Source organism: Erigeron canadensis, chromosome 5, assembly GCF_010389155.1.
Source record: "Erigeron canadensis isolate Cc75 chromosome 5, C_canadensis_v1, whole genome shotgun sequence".
Classification (NCBI taxonomy): Eukaryota; Viridiplantae; Streptophyta; class Magnoliopsida; order Asterales; family Asteraceae; genus Erigeron; species Erigeron canadensis.
This window is the reverse complement of record NC_057765.1, coordinates 29,010,952-29,029,653: the sequence shown is the minus strand read 5'-3', so window position 1 is coordinate 29,029,653 and position 18,702 is coordinate 29,010,952. Positions and strand designations below refer to the sequence as shown.

Below are 18,702 nucleotides of genomic sequence, written 5' to 3'. Positions count from 1 at the left end.
AGATTTATACTTTAACCCTAAAAAAAAATTCATATTTTACGGTTTTCTACAGTAATATCTTCGGAAATATAACGATTCGTAACCAACTCTTCGTAGAAGAGTTGGCCACTAGCTGCCACTTTCTAGGAGCAACCTGGGTTTGAGTCTTGCTAAAGGCAGAATTGAATTTAAGTGGTTGAATTACCTTAACACTATCCCTGTTGGGGGTTATATGGGTACCAATTCGGTACATGGGATCAAACGATTCCTATTAATCGACCGTTTAATATAACGATTCATTGATTTTTTTTGGAGGAAAACGTACCTTTGTTCAACGATGGACTTGTTTCAAATCATCGCCTAGACCGAAATTCAGTGATTTTGTTGTTGGGAGAGCTTTCGATCGAGTGTGTGTGTAAGTGTGTGTGAAAATGTGTGTTTGTATGTGTTTCTAACCGCCACAAACACGTTATATACTTAAAAGATTTTATTTAACCTTTTTTAATTGTATAAAATCCAGCCTAACATGCCACGTTATCAGTCAATGGGTGAAACCTAAATTGTTTACCGGCTAACTTTTTACCCAGTAACTTTTGCATACTATGGGACTCTTGAACAAGTTTCCTGAATACAATAAAACAAACCTAGAGTTCGTGCACACAATAACTTTTTTGGATTAGTTGACTGCATTCCGGCGCACTTAGCCCTTATAATAATTGATTATTTATTCAAGACTTTTTAATCTTGTAATAGATTTTGTTTTATATTTCTCTCTCTCTCTCTCTCTCTCTCTCTATATATATATATATATATTCTTAACTATTTTTCAAACTAATATATTTTCAAGGTAGTGATCAAGAGAAAAAAAATGTTGAAAACCAAGGGACATATCTCAAGACTTAGATCAACCATCATTTTAGTGTCACAAAGCTTGTTTTCAAGGTTTTTACAAAAAACTTGTTTTCAAATAAAGTTGTTTTAACTTTTTCCCAAACAAAAATGTCACGTATGTTGATGCAAATCTCATCGACATGGCTTTCGATGAAATGCAGTAAAATACTTTCGATTGACGGAGGCAGAGTAAAATGCGGATGTCAGTGATGGTGGGGTAACTTGTATTGTTTGCTTTATTCTATATGGATAAGGACAAGATACGAATTTTTATTGTAATAACAACGAACATTCTGGAATGAGGCGTACAGTTGTTTTCTCTATTTTATAAGTTTCATTCTTTGACTTTTTTCTTTTTTTAAAAATTGATTCCTTCGACTTACTTCCTTTTGGAACTTTACATATTATTACCTTTGTCAATACTTTGAAAATTGAATCTTTCGAGTTTTCAGAAAAAGACAAAGGTAATAATATGTAAAGTTTGAGAAGGACGTAAGTCGAAGGATTCAATTTAAAAAAAAAAAGTAAGTCAAAAGAGGAAACTTGTAAAATAGAGAAAACAATTGCACGCCTTATCCCTTCAGAACGTTCTTTGTTATTTTAATACAAATGTATATCTTATCATTATCCATAAAATAAAGCAAACAATACAAATTACCCTACCATCACCAACATTCACATTTTACCCCTCCACTGTTACTATGAAGTATTTACTGCATTTCATCGAAAGCCATGTCGGATGAGATTCACATCGACATTCGTGACATTTTTGCTCGGGGAAGAAGCTAGAGAAACTTTATTTGAAAACAAGCTTTGTGTCAAAACCTTGAAAACAAGTTTTATGACACTTAGATGATGGTTGATCTAAGTGTTGAAATATGTCCATTGGTTTTCAACATTTTAGGTGTATTCTCTTGATCACAACCTTAAAAATATAATTGATTAGTTTGAAAAAGAGAATATATAAATACGTAAAACAATGTTAAAAACCTTAAATAAATGTCAATTATTGAGAAAGTAAATTCATACATTTGTAAGTTGTTTTAGATTAAAGGATTAAGAAAGGGACAACTAATGTTAAATATTAAAATAATATGCTGAAAATAGGTGTATGCGAGATCTATATAAGATCAAAAATAAACATTAAGCTCATAAAAGAAGTTAAGAACTCTGAAGAACTTAAAGGAACCAAGAGAGATAAGAACTCAAAAGAGAGAATAGAGAAAGAAGTGTTATAAAGAAGTGTTTATTTTTTTTCTTGGATGATTTACAAATGAACATAAGCCTTCCTTTTATAGGCAAGGAAAAGTTTTGATTACATCATGAAATAAAAATAATAACAAAGAAAATCTATCATGATAAGAAATCTTATCTAGATAGGATTTTCTAGCACATGACTTAACCACTTTAAGAGTGATATCTATAATCACACTTAGCACAACATTAGCACACATTTAGTACAATATTAAATAAATCACACAACATATTAAACTATTTTTTGGAAATTAAGGATTTGAACAACCCATCACCATTGTCTTGGACTTTAATCTTCGTTGTTGATCGTAGCTGGGACTATAACATAATGAAATTTAGAGTAGAATGAGAGTTTGTTGAGGTAATCAAGATTAGCTTGATCTCATTCACGCACTTGTGGGCGCTTATGTATGTCTTTGGTCCCATTTAGGATATCTGGGTGAATTTCTAATACATTTGACTTATTTGTTTTTGCTAACGTTATGCGAGTTTTTATCCAGGATTCATGATGATTCTGTTTGTAAAACGAATTTGTCAGGCACATGTCCATCCAGACCTCTATGTGTGTTTTTGTGAAAGCTGGATTTATAAAGAGTAATTAAACAATGCTTCCCTAGGGGCTCAGGTATGGGTGGCTTGGGTGGAAGTAAAGGTCATCTAAGGGTTTGACATGGGTTTTATGGTAATGGTGAGAAAAGTCTTCCAGTTTAAGAGGAATTGGTCAGTTTTGTTGTTTTTCTTAACCACTTTTATGAGCTGATCTCGAACACCTTTTTCTTTTAGCTGTTAATGAAGTGGCTTGGTTGGTTTTGAAGTACTCATTTTGGTTTGTGGTATTGTTTCATGCCATTCTACATCATTTTATAGTCTTCATCTTTGGGATTATTTTTGTTCCTGTGTTGAGGTTGAGTTATTGTCATTCCTTTTAGGCATCTTTTTGTCCTTATTTGTGGGAATCTTTGCATGCGCCGTCATGTGATCAAGCCTACTCTTAATAGATTGTAAAACCTCATTTTTAAATTGTCGTTTGACAGTTTGCTTCCACTTTTTTGGGGAGCCCCTTTTTTGTAATGAGTACTCAGGCATTTATTTGTTAGTGCATGTCTTATCAAGGAACATTAACGGCTCTTGGGTGATAGACATGGGTGGTTGTGGCGACTCTTCTATTCAGGAAAGGTCGTGGCCATATTGATAGGTCTAGAACCTTTTTTTTAGTCAGTTGACTCATCATTGTCTGACTCATTTTTAGTGTAGAGTATGAGCAAATTGTTCTTTCCCCAGGGTCATTGTCTAAGGAGTACAAGAACTCAAGATCTGGATTGGTTCAATTTTATTGATTGCTTCAATCAATGCTTGAGTTTTCCTTTTCTCTCTATAGTCTTTAGCAAAATGACCCTTTTTGTTACAGACGTAGCATTGATTAGTATTTCTTCCCCTATACGCTTTTTTCCTAAAAGATTCCTAGTTCCCTACTTCCCTTTGTCTTTTCATCCTTATTTTCTGATGAATAGTAATCACAAAATCTTTATATGACAGAAGACTTTCTTGAAGGACATGAGCAACTACATGATGATTCATCTTTGCATTTGATCTTTAGATGCTTTTCATCACAAGCTGATCCAAGACTATTTCTGGATTTTTCAAATTCAACCAAACATTAATTTGGTTACATAATTTAGACAGGGCATTCTTTATGAGCGGGAAGAGTTCACCCAGAGGGACATTGGGCAACCATATTGTTTTTCTTTTCAAATGCTCTGTATGCATCACTGGTGAGAGATTCCTGGAAGGAGTTTAAAAGGAGTTGTTTCATATTTACATCATCTATGCCACTTAAGCATTAGAATCTCCCTGACATTCTATTGTAATGCTTTTCCAAGTCTTTTAGTTCGAACAAACAATACTTCATTTTTAGAAATTCTTCTCTAGCGCAAACAATGGGTTGTTTTGGATCTCCAATGAACTCTAATATTATGAAGGTCATAAAAACCTCTAAGGATTGTGTAGGAAAGAAGTTGATGGGCTTCGGACATGACATCATCAACTTTAGAATAAAACACATTTTTTTCTGTGGCTTTTTCTAGTTATGTCATAAACAAGTATTCGAAAGCAGTTGTTGGTGGTATGTTTTCAAAAGAGCCATCATTAGAGCAGATATCGGTTTCATAGAATTTCACTATAGGTAACTTTCAACATTTAGGAGTTTTTTTTTAAAGGAGTATGATAATTAGTTAATTACCTTCCTAAATTACACTCACAAACTCACATATCAATACATTTTCAGAATACTAGAAAGCCCAATGGACTTCACCTTATGCCCACAAACTTAACCGGATCCCAAAACTATTTGAATGGGCTTTTATAAAATATACAAAACCCTAAAATTCAACTATCCGTCTTTAAACAACATCTTTTCTTTGCCATTCCTTCACTCCCCCCACCTCCATTTGCTGCTGCCGCTGCTCAATTTCAGTCGGTAGGCTTTTTCTTTCACTCAGATCATACATACATTTATTATATAGCTCATTATTTTATTTCATCTTTTTTTTTTTTCTTATATCCTATCAGATTTAGGTATTTCAAATAGTTCATTTTTTTAATTATTCAAAAGTAAATATTCTATTATACTTTGTGCTTTTTGTATGTAATAAACTAATAATAATGTAATATAATCTTTTTTTTTGATATTTTGTTTTCCTGATATATTGTGTATATTAGATCATCATTTAATATTTTTTTAGGTATATATATATATATATATTATATGCCTATGTCTGTTTGTATAGTTTTGCAGAAATATAAGTTTTGTATTTAATTAAATCTTTTGACTTTTTGTTACTTTGCTGATATTTTGTGTGTATTAGACTTTAATCATGTTTCAACCTTCATTATAGATAAATATAATTGTGTGTGTATATAGATATATGTATATGTATATGTATGCATATATAATATGTAATTTTTGGTATATTAGGTAGAAGAAATGGCTGAAGTTGCTAAATCAGGACCCGCGGTTCCGGAATCCGTACTAAAGAAACAGAAAAGAAATGAGGAATGGGCTGTGGCTAAGAAGCTTCAAGTTGAAGCCTTGAAGAAAAAGAATGCTGCTAACAGGAAGTTGATTTTCAACAGGGCTAAGCAGTACTCTCAGGAGTACGAAGCTCAGGTATGATCGCCTCCGTTTATGCGTTTATGTCGTTTTTCTTTTTTGGTATGTGTACTGAATATGTGTGAATATGTGTAAGTGCAGCAAAAGGAGTTGATCCAGCTGAAACGTGAGGCACGATTGAAAGGTGGATTTTATGTGAATCCGGAAGCTAAGATGCTCTTTATCATTAGGATCCGTGGGTAAGTGTTGTTTTATTTAATTAATATTGTTAAGTTCTATTGCAATGATATATTTGTACGTTAATGTTAATGTTTTTTGTTCTATTTTTTTGCTCTGTTTTTGAACCTGCAGTATTAATGCGATGGACCCAAAGTCAAAGAAAATTTTGCAGCTCTTGCGGTTGAGACAGGTGATTTGTTAGATCGTCCATTATAGTACACTAACTTTTGTTGTCATTGTGGTTTATGGCTAGTACATTGCTACGGCTTTTGCGGTTTTTTGTTATGCAACACTATTGTGCTCATTGGTTAATTGAGTATGCTAGGATTTGCTAATAGTTCTATATTTGATATTAACACTTCTAAGCTTCCATTATGAACTTGCTGTTTTTCTGGGCATGTTAGTTCTGCCTAGTTTCTATTTGTAGTCATCTCTACAATGAGATTATTAACTTCTGTTAATCTGTCATTGCCTCGTCTTTCACTTGATGGCGATGGACTCATTAGATAGATATAGCCCAATCTTTTAAATGAACCTATCGATGTTTGCAAATAAGTTTACATGCAGGGAAGTAGATACTACAGTACTTCTGTTGGAGATACTAATATGTGTTTATGTAAATCTTTAGCTGATATGTTTCCAACTGAACTTAAATGGGGGATCATTAGTGTTTTTTATAGTAGAGAATTTTGTGTTTCCCTATGTGCTTATCATTATGTTTCTACTTTTCAGATCTTCAATGGTGTGTTTTTGAAAGTCAACAAGGCTACATTGAATATGTTGCACAGGGTGGAGCCATATGTTACCTACGGGTATATTTTCATCTAATGAGTTCTCATCATTTGTTCTATATATTTATATATTTATCCTTGCTGATGACATCTTTCTCTTCAGGTACCCCAACTTGAAGAGTGTGAAGGAGTTGATATACAAGAGAGGTTATGGCAAGCTAAACAAACAAAGGATTCCATTGACTGATAACTCCATTGTCGAGCAGGTCTGTCTGCATTTCCCTTTCATCTTTTTAGTTTATTGGTTTGTTAATTCCAGGAAGTATATTTATAAGCACCACTATAATCATAACTTATCACATTTTGTGGTGACAGGGTCTTGGGAAACATGGCATTATCTGTGTTGAAGATCTTATCCATGAGATTCTCACTGCTGGACCTCATTTCAAGGAGGCTAATAACTTCCTCTGGCCATTCAAGTTGAAGGCTCCATTGGGTGGCATGAAGAAGAAGAGAAACCACTATGTTGAAGGAGGAGATGCTGGTAATCGTGAAGATTACATCAATGAGCTCATTAGGCGAATGAATTAGGTTATTGGTCATAGCTCAATGTTTTTGATGTTGCCTTTCGGAATTATTGTTAGATTGTGTACTCTTGGCTCTCTGGTAATTGGGACAGTTTTTTTCTTTTTCAAACTAAGATGGATGTAATATCGCTGAGAAATTTTTGGATTTTGCTATCAAGGGTTCGACTTGCAAACAAATGGTGATTAGCTTATGCCATGTAACAGTTACCGTCTTGTTTCTGCGTGTTGGATGTTAATAAGCACAAGTACGCTGTAATTGTTCAAACAAATGCCTGCATTTAGCATAGGATCTTCTGAAGTCGTTGCCTTGGAACTTTAGAAGTATGATGATGACCTCCTTCACGAAGGAAATATGACGTTCAGTTCATTTAGTCTAAAAGGCACAACAAGTATCAGAGTTACTCTATAGACCCTTCCCCAAATCCTTTTCCGATCCAACAAATTATTGGCCTTTCAGCCAACTTTAAATTGATGTCACATATGATTTGAGATTAGGTCTGGGTGTTTCCTCTCTGATGTATTTTGTTATTGCACTTCTATTTCAGCAAATCCTGAATTCAGTTGTCAATTTAACAATCAATCAAGCACCAAAGAAGAAACATCAATCGAAATTCATTGCTCTGACTATACTCCGCAGTACGTACGATGTATGTAATGTAATTCTAGACTAAATGCTCTTTGACAAATCTATACTCTTGCAAATATACATCTGATTGACATTCCTCTAAATAAAAAAGTAAAAAGTTTACATAAACGTAAAGCTAGACGGATGAAAGCCAAATCTGTTTTTCTATGTAACTATGAACATTACTTCATGACGAACGTAAAATCTTGTCAACTCTGTTTCGTGCTTTTAGCAGGCAATGGCCTTCGTTCCCTGGATTCTGCCTGTATAACATCAAGAATAATGCAGACTCGTTCAAGAAGCTATTAGCATTGAAGTCACATAAACTCACTAGTGAATATAAGTTCATGCTTGAGAAGCAAATTCCTAGCACTTGATATATGTAATAACTAATAAGTGAATCTCATGTCTTTCAACTTTTCATGCTTTGGATTCGGATAGTGGTGGCAATGTTGACCAATTTATTTATGATGGGGTGGATTTGGATTTTGGCTTACGTTCAATGTGTAAAAGAAAAAATTTCAGCTAAAATGAAAACAGGTCAACTGGTTCACTCCTTAAGTGTATTTATCTATTAGCAATAATAATTAGAGAACAAAAAATAACCCATTTTGACATGTTACCCAACCGACCACCCTCCCAAGACTGTTTTCCATGTTTGTGCTTTATTAGAGACTTATAGGTGGCCATGTCGACCAATTTACTTATGAATGGGTGGATTTGGGGTTATGGTTTATATAACCGGTAAAGGAGAAAAAATCAGCTAAAAAGCAATCATGCCAACTGGGTCACACCTGACGTGTATATATCTACTAAGAATTCTTCAAAATAGAGCAAAAGTGTTCCATTTCAACTAGTGCTACCGTGACTTGTTACCCAACTCACCACCCGTCCACACCCACTTTTCTGTCTCCAAAATTGGCAGTGGCAATTCTACTGTGGATATATAGTTATAAGTTACTTCCATCATCTATTGAAACACAAAGTCACACACATTTCATTCTTGACCCATTTGGGACTTGAATCCTTTGGCTGAGGGTACACCTTATATGCGGTCGAAGTCCTATTAATAAAATTGAAATAATTTTGGCATATCACAAAAATTTCATATTTATGGGAGTGAATTCACCGGACCCGTGGCAAGCAAGAACTATGAATGATAATTTTACTCGGCGTGCAACTTACTGGTGGTGTATTAGCTCCAGATATTTGAAGTCTACTGTTAGAATTCAAAGGTTCTGATCTTTCTGCTGGCTGGTGAAGTCTTCGAACGAACTCTAGTAAATAGTTGTATATGCTGCAAATAAAAAAAAAAAAACTTCTTTCAGGTATGTCAAGAAAGCAGATAACATATAACTGCCCAACTAGTGGTGTCACAAATCACTCACTTGTAGTGGGGGCTATTTGACCCTTTTACGAGTAAATAGGTTGATTCAGGTTGCACTTTACCCATAATGGCTCAAATGGATAAGGTTAAAATATGAAGTATAGTAGGAATGAGTTTAAAACTAGATTACGATTATAAAAATTGTACCTTTAATCAAATTTGAAACATTAGTACATTACTTGTTTATACAGTTCAAGAAAAGACAACTGTTTTGGAATTTTGACCTGGTCCGAACTCATCTGTTTTGACTTGTTACCCACCTCATTCGTTTTCCCAGCTCAATACACTTGGATTGGATGACAACTGGTAAAGCACCTTTTGAGCTAATTATAAATTATAATACAAATGCAAATGCTTGCTGAAGAAATCAACACTAGCAAAATTTTTGGCAATCTTTCCAATGGCATCAGCAAAAGTGGTTTAAATAGAAGGTTGTCCTTTAGCTATGGATTTATTTTGTTTTTGAAAATCTATAAGCTATTGGATAGGGGACTAGAGTTTTGCTACGAGTGGTTGCTATAAAATTCTATGTATTTTTGCAGCTCAAGACATTAGAGATAGAATGTAAAAGGAACAACACAATAAAAATGAAATGAGCAGTCTCTACGATAAAGGCCTACATTATACTATGCTTAAACTTCAATGAGCAGTTCCTCTGTTTTTTTTTTTGGAAAGTCTTGAAACTATTGCCAAAATATATGGCCCGAGGCCTGGTTCTGTCCTAATATATTCCTGCTTATTGTTATTGTTATTTTGAAGTACGCAATTATAATAGTTGTAATTTGAAAAATGGACAATTGTAAAAGAGCAAGGTTTAAACTACCTACTGGTCCGGCTGATCCATGATAGAGGAAGCAAAACTAACACGGGGCTATTATACTTGATAGATCATAGTCTTGCAAATCATAGTTTTTCTGTCTAGAATGTGTTCTATAACATATGCACTTTATTGAAAACATAAAAACTATTTACAGATCAACCATAAGTAACGAAGGTAACCTTAATCGGTGTCTATTGCAAGCTGCAAAGAATGCAACAACGCCATATAAAATGCTCTTGATAGCACAGAAAACCTAGAATAAAAATGATAGTTCTATGAGTACAATAACTGTATAAGTTGGAAGTGGGAAGATTTAGAGGGAGGGCGGATCGGGTAATAGGTCAAAAGGGGGGTGGGTCGACCTGTGTCATTTTTAGTACAGGTCCAGTTAACCCACAAATGTTTTCTCTTTGTTTTCTTACGTTTTTATACAGATATTTTATAAAATTACGTAAGCGATACTTGTTCAATAATAATCTAATCTTCGCATAAAAAGATCTAGGAGGTTGTATGCATTTAATTGGATTCTAGGTTTTTCCCGGTTTGATCTGCTAGACCCATTTCACACATTACCCATTCAGCCATTTTTATCAGCCATTTTGGATTACGCACAACCCAAATTGACCATTCATAAGTAAACGAATCAAATTTATCACCGTCGGTATATGTAATTTTGATAAATGGAAAATAAAGAAAACACTGTATTTAAACTTCAACTACCTTGGAGAAAAGGTCATTCCAAAGGGAACGCCACAGAGAAATCTCACGAGTGCGTGCAGTTGCTGCCTCAGCATTTGAGGCTACCTTTAATACATTGCTCACAAACAGCCATATACCACCAACCAAATCATAGATGTACGTGTATATAGGACCAAGAAACTTGGATAATCCAAGAATGATGCTAATTGGAGCACATAGTGTTTTCCAAAGGAGCAAGAATATAGGGCTCATAACACTTGTCGCTGCAGCCAGCTCAGGTTGGCAAAACACAAAATATTAGCAACATGCGTAAATTACATATAGGTAAACGGAGAAGGATTTTCCCTGTTCCGGTTACCCGGGGATGGCAAGCCATTATTGACTCAGATGTAGGATGTAGCGGCCTAACCAGGATTTTGCCTGTGGCCGGTTCCAACCATTACCCTGGCCACCCACAAAATATTAGTACTATGCGTCAGATTAATGATGTCCTTTGAGTTTAGGGGGGCAATACGGTGGTTCGGGCAAGTTGTGTAACAGGCCCTTTTAACTACAATTCGAAACGGGCCAGGTCAGGCTGGGTTGAACCCCAAACTCTTATTTATCCATTTTGAGTTTTTCATAGAAAATATTAGTGCAGTAATCGAAAGTGTGAAACTAAACTACTTCTTTGAATAATATAATTAAGGAAGTACTATGCATTAAAGTTGGGCTTGGGTGACTTTTAACATATTTGGCCTGTTTGGCCCCATTCCCCTTTTAGCTAATATTGTTTATCTGATCTATGAACCATTTGAGATAAAATACTTCCCCAATCAACCCATTTATAGGGAAATGGCCAAAATTGAGACCTCCAATTTAAACAGTTAACAAAATAATAATAAGGAAAACAGATTACCAAAATCACAAATAGCTGATGAGATGTACCATACAGGAAGCAGAAGAGTGTCGATCACATTGTCCAATAGATTCCAAGAAGTCACCATAAGAATGCAAATGAATGAGTATAAACGCCCTCCCATTTGAATAAAAGTGTTACAGAAAGGAAAAAGCCCATCCAAGACTAGCAAAAGTGGTGCAACTAATGGCTGTGTGATAACCGAGACAAGTGACCGGAATGTACGCGTCATCATCAAAAACCACATGACAGCCTTCTCGACATTATGCAAAAACAACATAGTACCCAAGTACTGAATCCTTGATACCATCTCCCATGTTTCTATCCAATCAAATAAAGGTCCAAACAAACGAGAAGCAGTTGCCTTAAGAACAGGCACGTTTTTGTACAAATCATAGAAACCAATAACTACTGTGACAAGGGATATTGCAACATATAGTGATCGTGCTAGAGGGCACATCCATGGACGATATAGATTACAAAATACTGGATAAGATTGAAAGAAGATCACCCAAGATGGAAGTCCAGCCTCCAATAAGGTAAGTAATCGTAAATCAGACATGATTATTTTTTGTAATTCAAAGGGGAGGTCACGATCATTGAAACGGAATAATAGCAACACATCTTTGTACTGAATTGATTCTGTCGCTTCCACACATTCACTTGGACATGGAGAGGGTATATGGTAGCTGGCAGTTTCACTGAAAGATACTCCAGTGCTGTAATCAGATTGAAGATCAATATCTGGAGAATTCATTGGTTCAGTTCTCATATACAGGTCAACAGGAGATGCATCCGGAATGCTAGTTTGGTCTCGGTTTTCTAAGGTTTCCAATTGACCCCCATTACTACTTCTAGGACTGCACTCAAATTCGTCCCCTGATAACACACTGTCACTTAAGATTTTTTCATCATCGGTTGAGCTGCAAGGGCTCGGAGTATCCATACCAGCCTCATGAAATGCTTCACCTGACGGAGATCTCAAACAAACTATTAAGCAATCTCGTTAACTAACTTGAGAAAAGTGTACATACATGAAATACCTATTATAGAGCTTAGATGTTGTTCCAAGAGAAGACACTCGTATGGAGTCCCTGGAAACCATGAAGTTATGCATTGAGCAGCTTGAGCTATACTATCAAATTCCCATTTATTCATGTATTTGGCCTCTATAGCAAGAGAAGTAGCAGTCTGCTCATAGAATAACGACACTTAAATATTACTCCCCTACAAAAGAGATATACAAAAATAGGACACGGGATACCTGAAGCTCGTTCAAATAATTGATACCACGAACATCTTTCCACACCACTTCAAAAACAATAAATCCATACAAGGTTCTGTGCAATTTGCTATTTGCAAGCAAGGAAGTCTTGAGTTTCTTTACAGGCAGCAAAGCCCTCTGTCTTGAGAGTGTTACCATCGATAACCATATTTTCAAGTTTTGCGATTGGCTTGAACTTCTGGAATGATCGTTGAGCTCACTCAACTCTGTATTTTCTTTGATCTCCTTTTGCCCTCGTGTAATGGCAAAGGGAGACAACCTGGACTGGAAACATAACCAAAAAAATGGAATCTTTGAAATGTTATGGCAATCAAAATTTCAGTATTACCATTAAACTAATGTTAAGATGTTGAATTTCTCAACAACCTTGGTGACCATCAACTGCCACAACTGTGCAGGACCCGAGACCAAGTCTTCCAGCCAAGGCCTATTATCCACCAATATATAAAATGTCTTGCTCTCAGGCGCCAAAAAGAGACTAAGATCGGAAAGATAAGACTGCAAATCCCTGCAACGATAAATCATTTCATTTAGCTTCACTTGGCAATAAAAAAGTCACTAGTTTCAAAATACGAACATCACATGATTATCTAGAACAACAATCTCTAGCTGTACAAAACGGCCATTTAAAAATCACCAACACGATATCATTTACTCTTGCCTTCCCAAAATAGGTGTCTACAACCAAAAAGTAAACGAATTTTTAGAAAATTCAAAATATCATTGCATTCTGCAGGAGTAAATATTACTTTTAGAAATGGACACTTATTTTGAGACGGATGGAATAAACTAAAACAATGGCATGTTATCAACTTATATGGTCGTCACATCAGCAAAAACTCTCGAAAAAATTTAAAATTACTTGTTACTTAATAAACACACATATCTATGCACTCAATAGCAAAAACTTAGAGTTAATTACAAATAAAAAAAGTTCGAAAGTACGATAAACACGATAACATAATCAGAAATCTTCATATTCAAACTACTAATAATAAAAAAAATCAAAATAAAAATGACAAATGTGGATAGGTTACATTACATACCCAATTTGAAAACCATTCAAAGGAAAAAAGTGCCTCACAATGTTGCTTTTCTTCCCCATGTAACAACAACCCCTGCACATATATATACAAAAGTAAAATCTAAATTCCCAATTCATATATATATACAAATTTTTGTATATATATATAAATGTGTATGTATATTATTATAGAAACATGGTAACATTAAATAATACTAATTAATGTAAAGCAAAGCACATATTACTAAAATAATTATTTAAAAAAATAAAATAATCATAAACCTATTTGTTTAATTGAAGAATGGCATTGCGCTTTATCAGAATGATAAACGACGTCGTCCAACATCATCATAACACCAACAAGATGAAACAAATTCAACGAAATGTATAATTTTTTGATACTAATTTTTCTATTTAAAAAGTTATGTTTTCTTTCATTTTTTTTAGTTTTCTTTTCATTTTTATTTATTTAATTTAATTAATTTTTAATTTTCTTTCTTTAGTTTAATTAATTTAACTACCTAATTTTTATTTGTACTGATTAAACCCCTGTACTTTAATGTATGTGCTACTGTTTTGTTGAATTTTAAGTTTTACAAAGAAATCACCATATTAGTGTGTTTTTAGCCGAATATTTGAACGTATTGTCTTTTAATATTTTAAAATTAAGTTTCAGGAGAGAAAAAAAATTTAACTCTTATTTTTATATCCGTAAACATTTTGGTCATACCATAATTTAAACTCTAGTTCTCTAATTCCAAATTCTTTAGATAACAACTCACAAATGACAGGCGGTTTTTAGAAATGCATCTTACGGACATTAACACATTATTTACAAAATTTTTGTTACTAGAATCAAATGTTCAAATCCCACTCTAGATCCAATTATCATTAGTGTTACGTATTTAATTTTCTCTTGTTTGAGTTTTAAATTGGTTGGAGGGATTTGATAATGAGTTAGTTATCTATTATTATACTTTGATATTATTTTCTTTAATAAAAAAAGCATGACATTGGAATGAGTATGATATAAAGAAAAATATCCGTACTGCATGACTTTACCTATCTTAAATACTGCCGTGTTTTACTCAGATATATTTTTATTTTTATTTTTATATAAGTAACTAACCCGAGACTTATCCTAGAAGTCGGTCGTCAAAACCAACCCACTTTCTAGTCACAATCACAACTCTCGTTACTTTTGCTAAAGATAACCTACAAGGCTACAAACATACCTATATACTAATTCGTAACTAACAATAGTTTTAACGATACAACGTCCACTAAAATACAAAACACCTATTTGACAAACCATGTTTAGTTCAGGAAGTTTATGTGTATAAGTAAAACTTAAGAGGCTAGTGCAGGATAATGCTAATTCTTCTATAATCCTTTTTTTTTTCTTTTGAAAAAAGATCATTTAAACATACGATAGTTTTTTAGTTATGCTAGTGTAGGATAGTCTAATATTCTATAGAATTCAAATCATGATTGATGGTCAATCTCAAAAGAGTTAACCGTATACTGCCACGCATTTTCCATATACAATCCTCTTGTAAATTATATAAGCAGCATGGTTGGATTAGTGGTAAACACCCTTGTCTCTGGAGACAGAGGTCATGGGTTCGATCCTCATCCCATGCAAAGGTTAGAGGGTCTTTTCTACCATTTAGGTAGAAACTGGAAGCAACCTCTCTACTTAGGTAGAGGTAAGGTCTGCCTACATCTTAACCTCCCCATACACCGTCGAGGTATTGGGGCTCAAAACCCGCGGAAGGCGGCAATGAGTAGTTACTTAATCCTCTTGTAAATTACAGTACCAATTTTCATTCCCTCAAGTTTTATTGGTGTAATATTTTCTAGTGATTACAAGAGAAAGTTTAAAACCCAGGTTGCGCCAAGCCCAAAATCGGGCATATGTAATCTGGACGTGTGGTATTGCAGCACGACAAAACACATATGAGGCTCAGGATACCATGGCTCAAGGTGAATATCTGAACCAAACATATTCAGTCGTAAGGCTTAAACACATTTAATGAGGTTCAGGCTACAATGCTTCTAAGGTGAGTATCTGAACCAAAAAAATTCGGACATAATGCTTAAAGACATCTATAGTTACAAATGATAATATAATCTGCAAAAAAGCATTGTAGCCAAACTTCTCTTTCACAAGACACAAACACAAAATCAGGAATACGATCTTTAATTATATATCATTTCCATCCTCTGAATGCTAAGACAATCTTCTGTAGTATGCATCATTATAAACATTATCATCATCAGAGGTCCATACATTTCCTGATGAGCGTGGAGTTACACATTCAGAACCTGCTGGTGATGTTCTTTGAGATAGATCTTTGCTGGGTGAACGAGAAGGACCCAACCTCGACTTTTGAAGGTTTAGGAAAGATTCCCTCATGGCTGACATTGCTTCAAAATATCTGCTACATGACACCAATGCCACTGGGAGTGGACGAAGCATCTCCTGCTCATAACATGAACCATGATCTTAAAAATATTTTAAAGTTGACCTTAGCAAATGACTTATTAAAGCCTTTATCAATAAACCAGAAATGGCAATGTACCATTGACTTTTGTATGGGTCGACTCAAGTCATCTTTGGTAATCATAGTTAACATGCTAAGTTGCTAACTTACAAACTATTATATATGCAAAAGAAAAGAAAAGCATTTGGCATGTCTCATGCCAGCCCAACCCGATCCAGTAGCAAAAATTATCTGTTTTAACCCGAACCCATTACCCAACCCGCCCGATCTACCCAATATGCCACCTCTATTAATAGTTTCTGAAACATACCCCCCATACAGATGGTGGTTCCTTAAAGTTTTGAGTCCAGTGGAGATCAGAAACAGACGCTGTAAGAGTGCCATAATCGCTGGCAGCACTCATTAGTAGTTCTGAGAATTCTTTCTGTTAATCCAAATAAAAAATCCCACGCGTATTAATAAATCACATGCATAAGCTTCAAAAAGAAAAGAGGGACTGAAATTTTTGTTTTTGTGAGTTTTTTAAGCATCAAAGACGATTCGATAACTCATATCATTACAGAATATTAGCAATAAAAGTATCATTTTCAGTGTATCACATGAGCTAACCTGATATTCTGCTTCCACAGGAATAAATTCTACTGGAAATGGCTGTTGAAGACGTGCTATAACACGATCCTGCAAGTTAAATCAAGAAAAATATGCAACATTTACCCAAACAAATATACACTGCAGCACATGGGGTATCAGTCTGCACTCTATTGTGTGACTCGCAGTTAAGATAATAGATATCCAAGTAGAGTAATTTAATACTCATCTCATTATAATTACAATTTTGTTTATTGGATGTCACATGAAACTTGTTACACTTCTTATTTGCAGATGTCAATCCACATGATTCAAATAGTTAAGAACTTTTATTGAACTATGTATTAATTTGAATCACACATTTAGTTGGACTATTGACTTATTGAGCATCTACCAGTTAACAATCACATTACCTTTCTCTGAAGGAAACCCTTCAATATAGTAGCGATCCTTGCTAATGTCTCTATCTTCTTTTCCATTTCACTAACATGTGTCAAATGCCCAACTTTCATATCTTCCTGAGAAGTCATATTCAACAAATTTTGAACCCTGAATATATAACTTTAATTAAGACTACCTCAATCTAAAGAACAAATATAGACCATGATGGGAAGTCTTCATGATGAGAATTATAGTATCATCCAGTAAAAATGAAATGTAAAATATGTTCAGAAATAAAAAGTGTGTTGTTTTCACCTTCCGACCTTGAAGTTCCACATGCAGTTCTGAGACTTTTCTATGTACCGTCGAAAGATCTCGCAATAATCTTACAAGGTCATCACCATTCTGCAAGTCTTCCTAATTGAAATGTAAAAAGGAGATTTTGTAAATTAACTTAAGTATTCTGAATTTCAAGTTTTGACCTTGTTATCCTAACGATATATTATGTTACAATCAAAATACACAATAAAAAACCATTTCTAAACATTGTAATGAATGAAAATCAACAATCTTTATTCAGCTATAGAGCCCAATTGGGATCAGATAAAGAGATAGACTTCGGTTATAACTATGAACTACTTCAGCTAAAACAATATAGTACTTATTCATTACCATTGCAGGCTTTGTGTTAATTTATTTTAGAATTACATCCAGATACTCTCTTCATCACATTCAAAATTAATCGAAAAGCACTTTAACATTTTCGATATCAAAGTTAGCCAGCTCTAAATCTAAGGCTCTAAGCACACGTCCCTCCCAAGAGTAAATAGTTGCATATAACACACCCCACAGACCCAATTTTCCAAATAGATATTTCAAATTTGTATAAGTAACACATTTTTAATGCCCAAAATGCGATTTGATGTATTTTGGCTACTGCTGTGCTATAGTTTATTTTCGGGGAAATTACTATAACATTTACTAAGCATTGCACTTTTGAAATAATTCAAGGACTAAAAATTATACCATTCTGAAACCAAAACAGGATGTACATCAACCCTAAGGAATTAAAATAATGATTAAATTAAATCTTGTGATCATATATAGATACAAAAAACACGTACAGGAGATTGCCTAGGGCGATATCGAGAGTATCCAAGGTCGGAAGCCATAGCGAGGGCATCAGAAATTCCACCAAGTTTCCTATTTGGGTTTCTTCTATCGCCGTTGTTTCCCTGAATCGACGCCATTTTAATTCGTTATAATTAGAACAAATACTTACTTTTGCAGGATTTTAAGTTTTCTAAACAACCGATTTTGCGATCTTGGTGTCTGTGGATTCTTTGAAAAAACTCATTTTTCAATTTCGGTATTTGAATGGCGATTGATATCCCGCGTAAATCGCACGAGTGAAATTAACGGTGTCTTATTTATTTCTAAAAGTTTTACTTATAGTCCTTTGAGATTTGTAGAAAGGAATGTTAGTTCCCCTTATTTCAGCCTTTTCGAAATATGCTGAGGGCCGGCCCTGGGGTAGCATCAAATAACTAGGGGGCATTAGATCTAACTAGAAGTCTATTGGTATATATCTATTTCTGCATGATTTAACCCAATAAAATGTTGATCTTATGATATTAGAAACAAACTAGATACTTAGCCCGCGCGTTGTTACGGGAAGTTGTAAATGCAGTAGTACAAAAAGGTAAACTTTGCGTTTA

The 18,702-nt window shown here is 34.4% G+C and overlaps 3 protein-coding genes across 3 annotated transcripts; 1 reads left to right on the top strand and 2 right to left on the bottom strand.

Annotated features, from left to right (window-relative positions):
• The first annotated feature begins 4,497 nt into the window (after positions 1-4,497).
• Positions 4,498-6,947, top strand: LOC122599463 (60S ribosomal protein L7-4-like). The gene is made up of 7 exons (XM_043771979.1): positions 4,498-4,600; positions 5,099-5,290; positions 5,375-5,472; positions 5,585-5,642; positions 6,185-6,264; positions 6,347-6,449; positions 6,559-6,947. The coding sequence occupies exons 2-7, from the start codon at positions 5,108-5,110 to the stop codon at positions 6,772-6,774; spliced, it is 738 nt and encodes a 245-aa protein (XP_043627914.1). The 5' UTR covers positions 4,498-4,600; positions 5,099-5,107; the 3' UTR covers positions 6,775-6,947.
• Positions 6,948-7,422: 475 nt separating this feature from the next.
• LOC122600575 lies at positions 7,423-13,963 on the bottom strand. The gene is made up of 10 exons (XM_043773313.1): positions 13,791-13,963; positions 13,531-13,602; positions 12,851-12,992; positions 12,464-12,748; positions 12,243-12,390; positions 11,200-12,168; positions 10,323-10,564; positions 9,782-9,855; positions 8,581-8,692; positions 7,423-7,658 (listed from the first exon to the last, which is right to left on the bottom strand). The coding sequence occupies exons 2-10, from the start codon at positions 13,587-13,589 to the stop codon at positions 7,605-7,607; spliced, it is 2,085 nt and encodes a 694-aa protein (XP_043629248.1). The 5' UTR covers positions 13,590-13,602; positions 13,791-13,963; the 3' UTR covers positions 7,423-7,604.
• A 1,596-nt stretch (positions 13,964-15,559) lies between these two features.
• Positions 15,560-18,254, bottom strand: LOC122602341 (AUGMIN subunit 2-like). The gene is made up of 6 exons (XM_043775038.1): positions 18,109-18,254; positions 17,300-17,401; positions 17,017-17,121; positions 16,625-16,693; positions 16,326-16,439; positions 15,560-15,993 (listed from the first exon to the last, which is right to left on the bottom strand). The coding sequence occupies exons 1-6, from the start codon at positions 18,232-18,234 to the stop codon at positions 15,742-15,744; spliced, it is 768 nt and encodes a 255-aa protein (XP_043630973.1). The 5' UTR covers positions 18,235-18,254; the 3' UTR covers positions 15,560-15,741.
• Between the last annotated feature and the right edge of the window lie 448 nt (positions 18,255-18,702).